The sequence below is a fragment of the Cryptomeria japonica genome, chromosome 6 (genome assembly GCF_030272615.1).
Source record: "Cryptomeria japonica chromosome 6, Sugi_1.0, whole genome shotgun sequence".
In the NCBI taxonomy this organism is placed as follows: Eukaryota; Viridiplantae; Streptophyta; class Pinopsida; order Cupressales; family Cupressaceae; genus Cryptomeria; species Cryptomeria japonica.
In genome coordinates this window covers 214799795-214810146 of record NC_081410.1, presented here as the reverse complement: position 1 = coordinate 214810146, position 10352 = coordinate 214799795, and the positions used below count along the sequence as shown (strand labels likewise).

Genomic DNA, 10352 nt, shown 5'->3' with positions numbered 1-10352 from the left:
TAGAATCCAAAACTTTTGTCTCATCTACCTTTGGATGAATATGGTCCAAATCATTCCTCATCTTCTACTCCATCTTTTTCTTTAAATTAAAATTTCCAATGTATCTCTCAGATGTGTCAAAATGCTGGAACAAACCAAGACTTGCGAATAGTTCAACTTTTTCATGTAGGTCCTACAATGTTTTTTCAGCCTGATCCAAAAATTCCTTAGTTTCATGTAGATTATAAATTTTATAAATCATATTTGATACGTTTATTGAGGCATCAATGCGGTTCTGAATATCTTTCGATTCCAATTCACTATCACTGTCTGTGTAGAGTGTTTGCAAGATCTAATTATCCGTTTTGTCTTCTAGTTTCAAGTCTCTATTGTCCATGACATATTGTTTGAGATTCTTATAATGTTCCATAAGATTGTCCAACAATTAAAAAAAATGAAACAATTGACCAGTCATCTACATTATTTCCACCCAAATCCTTTGTTTTATATGCCTTATTGTTTAACTACATACTTCGGATAGTCTTTTTCTGCAAGACTCATTTACCTCTCATTCTTTCATCACGCATGTGGTCAACTTTTCATTGGCCTGTTTCAAATTGTCAATGTTAGTTTGTAATTGACCTCCTCTTCTATTGGCTTCTTCCCATGCGACATTGGCTTGCGCTAGGTTTTGTTCTAATTTTTTTCTTTGGGCTCTTTCATTTGCATAATTCATAATTCTTCTTCATTTCATCTAAATTTTCCTTGAAATTACTTAGTTCCACCTATGGCTAATCATTGTCTTGTCTTGCAGATGTAGAGCCTTATTTTGTTATCTTATTCCCTAAATCCTTACTCTTGTTATCTGTTGATTTCCTTTGTGTATTCTCATTTGCTAGGCCTACCTTTATATTTTCTATTTGAATCTGCAATTGAATTTTGGTTCTCTCTAGCTTTAGCAATGACATGCACACCACTTGGTTGTTCCTTTTTGATACATTGATTTTGTCAATATTTTTCATTCTTGAAAAATCTATTTGGACAATGCTCACATCATATTTAGATGGATCCATTTGATGCTCTGGTTTATTGTTAACTTCGGGCACTAAAATCATGTATTCCATGGTTTCTTTATATAGGTTAAATTTAGGAACCACCCTAGTTGCTACAAGCTCCGAAGTTATAGTAATATGCTCTAACAATTGCTTCTTTCCTTCTTTATATGTATCTTTTTTTCTTTTTCATCTTAGCTTCAAATTGTACGCGATCAAAACCTTGGATTGTTGAAACAATTGAATTCTTGAAAGGATAAACAATACTACTTGTACTCTTGGTCATACTAAAAACTAGACTCGGAGGGGTGGCTTATGGAAATAATTCCTTTGGACTTTGAGCTGCCATAATCTTTTGCTTCTTTAAGATGCTTCGTTTATTGAGATCTTGTAGTTGTTTAGTCTCCTCTAGTGTTGGCCTATTCTAACTATTAGTGTGAGGTTGTGGAATTGAATTTTGAGCATAAACAAATTGAACTAGTCCTTCTACCATTGTTTTCCCTTTGGCAGTTTTACTTTTAGATTGTTCAAGTGCTCCAATTCTAGTTTTATCATGCACATCTCTAGGAGTTACTTCTGGTACATATTCATTTCCACCATATCCTGATGCACCACCATCATAACCCATTTTTTTTGCAATTTCTATCCTTGAAGAATATTTTTCTTTTGTGTCTTCATTTGCAAAAAGTCTATATCCATAGTTTACTTGACCAGTACCACCATCATGTTCAACAGTTTCATAATCATCAACACCAACTTTATTTTCACTATCAAATTCATTGGGATGCTCTTTATTCCACAATTTGCTAAATTTTTCATCCTCTGGGATGTCATCATCTACAGTCTTCTTTGGATCACCTAGGTTATTCCTCATTAACCAAAACTTACTGATTTTTTACCATGATCGATTTTTTCCTTCGCAAGCCAAATTTAGTTTCTTTGGTATTTTTGTATAGTACATGGTTTGGTAGCTCTTATATAGAAAGTTTTGTATCTCTTGATTGGCACCTCTACCTTTGGTGCTTTCTATTGGTGCAATGCATTATTTTGGCCGAGAATTGATCAAAAGAAACTCCTATATGAGTGGTTGTTTCCTCCTTTTTCTTTGATCTCATCCCAAGAGATCTTGTTTTTCAATCTTTCTAGCGAGGGTTTATTTTTATGTTGAATTAAACTTGCTTTATTGTTATTGGCTACAATTCTTTATTTGATAACATCACATGGGTCATATTGCCAGAGATTGACAAATTCAAAATTATAAATTTCAAAAAAGCCTTTACAATATTAAATGCTTTTCTCTCAAATGTGAACCCTCCACATGAGAAAGGTAACAAAGGAAATATAGTCTTCGTATGATGTTTTTGAAAGTATCTGTGATCTGTACTATTTAGTTGTCATACATATTCCAATGCAAAAACTCTCTTTGTGACATGATTGGGAAGTTTGTAGGGTTGTTTAGTTGATCCATAAAATCTTAGCACAATATAATCTTCCATTAAATACCAAACAACCAATTGTATTTGTGATCCTAATTGAATCCAATTTCTACGAGACTTGAGCAATCAAGGCATTGGAGTATTTGTAATTGCTTTATTCAATGGAGCCAAAAAGTAGTCTACAAAATCTTTGTAGTTCCTTCTATTATCACACATCCTTATCTTCATATACTCTAAGTGGATCCAATGTTCTTGTCATACCCCCATCACCATGAGTCTTATTGAATGCAATATGAATCTTGTTGTCCATTTTCAAAAACATTTGACTATATTTCTGTAGAAATAAATAGCGCAAGTAGGTTATGAACCTGAATGTCTTACTGGAACCTCCTTTAGCCATTGCAAATTGTTTCTGCATAGTTTTTGCAACATGCTCAAAAAATCTAATTTAGCAAATGGATTAACAAAATAGACATTATATATCATTTCAAGGGGGCTTGCACCCACTTCCCTGTTAATATCCAATGCAAGGCAAAATGCTAACATCGAGAAAGTATTTTGAGCCCGTGATTTAAAAATATCAATACTATAAGGAGGCCTATGATCTTGTGGGAGTACGATGCCTTCTAGTTTTTTTTTTTGTTATTGATTGATTCCTTCATACTAAGTAGTCAGACTTTCAAGGTCAATGGGGATTACTACAAAATCTTCTACAGTAAACCCTAATAGATTACCAATTCCTTATGCAGTAATGTGTAACACCACTTCCTGATTATCTTTTGTAATCATTGTTTTGTCATTGTCATCATAATTCTGGATGCAAGCTATTATAAATTTTGGGCAAGGGAAGACCTCACGCAACATCATGCGACCCAATCAACTCATCCACGGTGCCCTCTAACTAGGGTTTGGTATTGTTTGACCATGTACCTTGGCCTTATTCTTAGATGAATATCTAAGTGTTGAGATAAGACCACCATAGATTGTAGAATCATAAATATCATGGTACTCATCATTGAAACCTAGGGTTTTAAGTAGATCGACATAGTCTATTTTTTTACTTTCTTTTTAGGGTTAAGGCTACTGTTGGTGATAGACATTCTTGTAAATAGACAACCCTGAACCTTAAGAAATTAAAATTATAATCTATCTACAAATCCTAAACCTTAGTTCTATTAAAATTTGAAAATCAACTCAATTAAGAAGAAAACCCTAGTCTCGAGTGTCGAGTCCCCAATCTCTTCTCAAAATTCAAATTTATTGAACGAAACATGTTCATAATGAGACAACAATCATTGCCACTAAGACTTTATATTTACACATGTCAGACAATTATTTTAATGTAATGATATCCACGTAGTGGCGAATACTTGCCTTTTTAGTATTGTAATTTAAATATTGAATAACATAGTAAAAAAGATGATTTATTTTTTATATTAAATATTTAATTTTGTACTTAGAAAACACAATAAGTAGTTGTATGGAAATAAATCTAATATTCTAGTCTATGAAAATCTCAATTATTATTGTTAATATTAAACTTACCCTGTCATTTTTTTTTTTGATAAAAAGCATATAGCCTAAACTTTATATTAATATAAAAAAAAACATAGTAAAAAAGATGATTTATTTTTTATATTAAATATTTAATTTTGTACTTAGAAAACACAATAAGTAGTTGTATGGAAATAAATCTAATATTCTAGTCTATGAAAATCTCAATTATTATTGTTAATATTAAACTTACCCTGTCATTTTTTTTTTTGATAAAAAGCATATAGCCTAAACTTTATATTAATATAAAAATATACATTATGATGGAAATATATTCTGGAGCTTTGATACAAAATGGAGCTATAATAAAACTCAAAATACAGTTTCCTTTCCTGAGCCTTCAGCCAAATTAGTTGATACAAATATCAAGCCTCAATAGAAATTATGAGGAGAAAAATGGACCCTACAGTATATGAGAATTGTTATAACATTTATGAGAACTACTATACAAACCGAGCAACTACAAGACAATGAAAACAAACTTGACCTGAAATTGCTAAAAAGACTCAAAAGCCGACTTCTAATCAAAATTGAACCAGGTAATTTGAGGATTCTTCTGCATCCTCAACTATTTTTCCTTTGTCCTTTTGAGACTGAAGTGTATTAGCAGCAACCTCCTTGGAACCACGAGCATCATCCCCTACTGCCTGTCATTTTCCTTTGATGACACCCTAGGGCCTTTATTAGGGCACACAACCAACATGTAGTGAATGGCAAAGAACACCAACAGAGAAATCTCCCTTTCGAACCTTTGACAATTAACTTTGTGGAGGCAAATTTAGAGAACATCATAAATTCTCGCATATACAGGTTTCTCTTCCTGAAACTGAATAGGGAATAAGCCTCAAACCCATGCCTCACCATCGAAAAGATCATAAAGCTGAACCACATCCTCTAACATGTCTCCACACGTGAATTCTTCCTTAACAAATTTTGTTGCCACTCGAAGCAACAAAGCCAAATCTTACAGAAGGTCAAATACATTGGAGAGGAAAATACTGAGAAAGATGCAGAGCTTTCACTGATGATTAGTCACAGTATCATTATATTATGTTCTACTTATAATATAAAGTTAAACAACAAGCTTAATATATATAATATAATTTAATATTTTATTAAAGAGAACAATGAATATATATGATATCTTTGGTGTACTTTACTTATATTCCTTTCAGGATAAGTAATAGTTATGCTAGTTTGATGTTTTTGTTATATAGGATTGGAACCCAAACGCGTCTATCATTCAAATAGAGGGGAAAAACACATGTGAGGAGGTGGAACGGTATCAGGGCAAAAGAATGGCACATGTCATGAGCCTAGAGTTGCATGGATAAAACAACAAAAAGTGCCAAAAAATCTTTAAAAGCCTACAAAAATGAAAAAAGTCATAAAGAATTGGCAATTTCTAATCTGTGTACACAAACTCTTTGCAATCCAATGTTATGTTCTCAAATCTCAATGCATTAATATTGATGTTGATTGTACTTGACTGATGTTGACAATGTATTTTCGAGTGTGATTTCAAACATTTCAGATTTTCAAGGATTTGAAGAAATCAAATCAGGTATATTTTCAATACAAAATCATCACCTTTATTTAATGATCGAGTACTTAGTTACCAATATACGTTGAAACTTGTTAAAAATAGGGATGTGGAGTTGGACTGGAATCATCCACATAATGATTTTAAATGCAATATTGAGTATTTGTAGTTCTGACGATTTTTGAGGTTAATAAGGATGACACCATCCTATTATTGGGGGTACTGTAAATTCACCTACCTCTAGTTCTACAGTCTTAGAGGAAAAGAGAGACTAATTCCATTTAGAGTTAGGATGGGTAGAGTTGGAAAGAATTTGATGGGTAGAAAAAGGCAGGAGGGAGGCTCTAAAAAAAGAGCTATGGAATATTAATGCCATATTGCTCTCTTCCGGTGGTTGGATACCGGTAGATGCTAATGGTACAACTTTTCGTATCATTAAAGTTACTTGTACACGTGACAAAGAAATCCACAGTAGAAGCCATTCTTGCAGAGCCCTATTTCATATCATTACTCGAGGTCTTTGCTACCTTATTCTATCATTTTAGGAGGCGATTCAAAACACTTGTAACCTTGGTGAACACTTGTAGTCTTCTATTGTTAAATTTTTGTGGTATTTGAATTGGTGGCAAGTGGAGCTGAAAGTTAAGGTGTCAATTGAGGACTATGGGGCTTTTATGCAATATTGGAAAGGACTATGGGCCCTTTTATGCAATATAGGAAACTCTGTATTAAGCATCTTCCGAGGTTTTCTTACAATATTTCAGTTTAGTCTAGGTTGACATTCATAACACTTGTAATGATGTTGAACAATGGATTTTGTTTTGGAAGATGATTCATAACACATGTACCAGAAAAAAATTACTATTAGTTATTTGTTTGCACAATGACAATGGAGTTGTTTTGTTCTTATTTTCTCGTTAAGGTTAACTTATTATTACTGATGTGATGTTTATTGTAAATGACTAATCTTGATAGTTGATTGTATATTTTCAAGGTGATTGGTGATGTTGATTGTACATGATTGACCTTAAGCGTATATTTTCAAGGTGATTGCCATCATTTCCAATTTCAAGGCTCTGCAAAATCCACATTGGGATATATTTTTGATATGTAATCATCACCTTTAATTAATGATGGAGTACTTTGTCAACAACATAATTTTGTTATAAAGAGGCATGAGGGATGGATCATGGTGATTTTTGAAAGCAATGTTCCAATTTCTCAGTTCTAATGAGTGTTTTCTTAGGTTAAAAAGTATTAAAGATGATGCAGTTTCAGAGGAAAACAAAGACTAATTCCACACAGATTAAGGATGTGTGGAACTGGAAAGATTTGGATGGGTGGAATAAGGCATGAGAGAAGCCCTCAAATAGGAACTTTGGAAAGCCCTCAAATAGGAACTTTGGAATTGCTACGCACTTTCGAAGGTTTTCACTCTACTTTGTCTATTTACATTATTTTCTTTCCTGATGGCTTGATCTTGTACAAAGATGCTGGAAGCAATTTTGCTATCAATTAAACTACTTTCCTTTGCCATCCTATTCTTTTCTGATGGATTCTCCTTGCCTGAAAATCAGAGGAGCAAGTTGGTTGTCACAACATTGAGTTGGTATTTCAGGGGTATTGATGGATCCCTAAACCCATAACATCTATATCAAATTGGTATCAATGATGTCAATTTGTAATTCATCTATAACTTTAGGGATGTATCATGTACCATCTTACATTGTAATTCATTATTAATACTATTAATGGTTGTGTTATTGTTGTTCTTTATTATTCATTTGTAGTAAATAGTTATATTCTGTTTGTTGTAATTGTCATGTAATTTATTTGGAGCATCTTGGTGTTTCCATCTTATGTGCCCAAGTATCCTCTATGAATAGCCAACTTCAATCTACAAGGACTTGGATTAGAAGCTAACTATCAGGATGATGATTAGGGATAAGGGGCTCATAAAGATCCTCTACACTTTAGGCTTTGTGAAACTTGGGCGGGTAAACCCCAAAGCAATACCTTATGGTCTTAATTCAGTTTATCCCAATACTGCTACAAATATGCTCTCAATAATTTGGGTAATCAAAGGTTGTATAATTTTGAAGGATCTTGCATATCCCTAGCTTATAAACTCTGAGGACTTTGAGCACAGACAATTCTAATTCTAAAAAACTAAAAGCTCAAAATAATTAAGAACAAGTTACATAATTCAATACTTATTAGTCTCAAACCTAAACATTTAAAATTAAGAAACAAAATTTGATAACATGTGAGTAAGAGGTAATGAAAATATATAAAAATAATGTAAATAAAATAATTTGATAGAGTTAAGGAACCTTTAATTTATAGGTGAAATTTAATGGTTCTAAGTTTTTATGAGTGTGATGACCACCAACACTATAAAGGACCAAATTTGGATTGCACCTTGAACAATTTAGATAAAATGGATGTTTTAAGGATGAGTAAATATTAAAATCTCAAAATAATTAAGATACAAGTTACATAATTTAACATTTATTAGTCTTAAACCTAAACATTAAAAATTAAAAATCAAAAATTGATACAATAAACATGGTAGTAAGAGGTAATGAGATTTATATAAAAATAATTTGATAGAGTTAAGGAGCCTTTAATTTATTGGTGAAATTGAATTGTTCTAGGTTTTGATGAGTGCAAGGACCCCAACACTATAGAGGACCAAATTTGGATGGCAACTTGAACAATTTTGACAAAATGGGTGTTTTGAGGATGAGTAAAAATTAAAATCTCAAAATAATTAAGAACAAGTTACATAATTCAATATTTATTAGTCTCAAACCTAAACATTTAAAATTAAAAATAAAAAATCTGATACAATAAATATGAGAGTAAGAGGTAATGAGAATATATAAAAATAATGTAAACAAAATAATTTGATAGAGTTAAGGAGCCTTTAATTTATTGGTGAAATTGAATGATTCTAAGTTTTGATGAGCATAAGGACCCCCAACACTATAAAGGCCTAGATTTGGATTGCACCTTGAACAATTTAGACAAAATGAGTATCCCTTAGTCCTTCACTTTTAGTTTAAAAAATCAACTTGAATGCTTGCTCTCAATACCAATGGTTTGCAAAACAATCTTAATTTGATATAAAACCTTTCATACAAAAAAATGATTAAATTTTTTTTTTTTTCAAAGAGAAGTAAATGATAGATACATAAGAGTATAAAATTTTAAAAATTAAATTAAAAGAAATATATATTAAAAAAAAAAAGGAATAATATTTTTTTCAAAGAAGTAAATTATGGATACATAAGAGTAGAGAATTTTAAAAATCAATTAAAAGTCACATTGCAAAATAAGTACACTATTGCAATTAAATTAGTTTGTGTAGTCTACCCTTGGTATCAAAAGGTTGTAGTTTCATTGTTTGAGGACAATTGATGAGGATGATGCTCCAATCTTTGATTACACTAACCACCAAGGTTCAAATCCTTAAGAGGCATGATATAGAAGGAACGAGTCTAGAATCATGTATTAAGCAACTTTGCTAAAATGCTTACCTCTCAATCCATGCCTCAATGAAAGAGAGATTAACATTGGCTTGTGGTCCCATACGGTTAGCAAATTGATCATGTTGGTAATATAAAACTCTTCAAAAAAACATTAATGCCCTTAATTTATAAGTGAAATTAAATGATTCTAAATGAGCTCATGAAAGATAAAGGTATTGCTAAGTGCAAAGATCCACAACACCATGAAGGATGATGTCGAGATTGTGCCTTAAACAATTATGATAAAACGGATGCCCCTTAATCCCTCACCCTTAATAAAAAAGATTCAATTTAAAATTTAATCTCAACACCAACAATACAAAACAATCTTAATTTGATATTAAACCTTTAATTAAAAATTGATAGAAAATTTTTTAAAGGAGATGATAGATGATAAATACAAAGAGTATAGGAGTGACCGACAATAAAATAAAATTAGATAGTTAAACGTGTTATTATTTGGATGTATAAATAGAACTCCATATGAAGTCATGTAATAGCATCCAACGAGTGCAACTAGGTGGTTAAAGTAGGGAACTTACCATGTTTAAGACCTCAGATCAAAACACCATAAGTACTGCTAGACATAAGCTTGCATGGCCAAGTAGCCTTCTTCCTTTACGCTGTGATTTGACAAGTGATTTAATGGATGAAGAAAGTCCCTCCCAACAAAAATGAATTCTCAGCTTAATACAATGCACAATGACCCGAGTACTAGTACGGTAAATATTCTCAGACAATTTGAAGGCTTTTACAAGCAAAACATTATTTTCTTTATTTATTTGTAATATTGGACATGAATTAAAGGTACTCAATGTTTTACTTTAAAAAAAAAAATGCTATTACATTCGCCGACAAAATGAACTGACCATCCTACTCCATTCTCTTATTGAAATTTTCTTGTGTTAATTACAATATCAAAATTCACTTCCATTTGTACACATCAATACGCTTCTGATCACCACCGGCATAGAGCAGCTTGTGACCTGCATCCCACTTCAAATCAAGATATCCACCTACTGTCCTATTATCAGGAAAAGGTTTGGCTAGATGTTTCTCGGCCTTCTGTAAATCTAATAAGTATAGCCCTCTTCTAGTGTTAACTGCAGCCATTCTAGCACCACCTACCAGAACGCCTTTCAGTGTTATTGTATCGTCCAGGAGCATACTGGTTACAGGGGAATCAACAATCTGCAAGCTCATGAAATAAATATATATTAGCTGCCAAATAGAAATGTCTTCTTAACAAGAGACT

The 10352-nt window shown here is 32.1% G+C and overlaps 1 protein-coding gene across 2 annotated transcripts in view; it reads right to left on the bottom strand.

Moving 5' to 3' along the window:
- Nucleotides 1–9585: 9585 nt before the first annotated feature.
- Nucleotides 9586–10352, bottom strand: part of LOC131071419 (uncharacterized) — a 202522-nt gene continuing 201755 nt past the window's right edge. The window contains exon 17 of one of the 2 annotated variants that reach the window (XM_058007237.2): nt 9586–10288. In XM_058007237.2, the coding sequence (XP_057863220.2) occupies nt 10022–10288 (267 nt within the window). In that variant the 3' untranslated portion in view covers nt 9586–10021. The remainder of the gene's footprint in view (nt 10289–10352) is intronic. The other variant, XR_009112512.2, reaches the window with a different exon arrangement.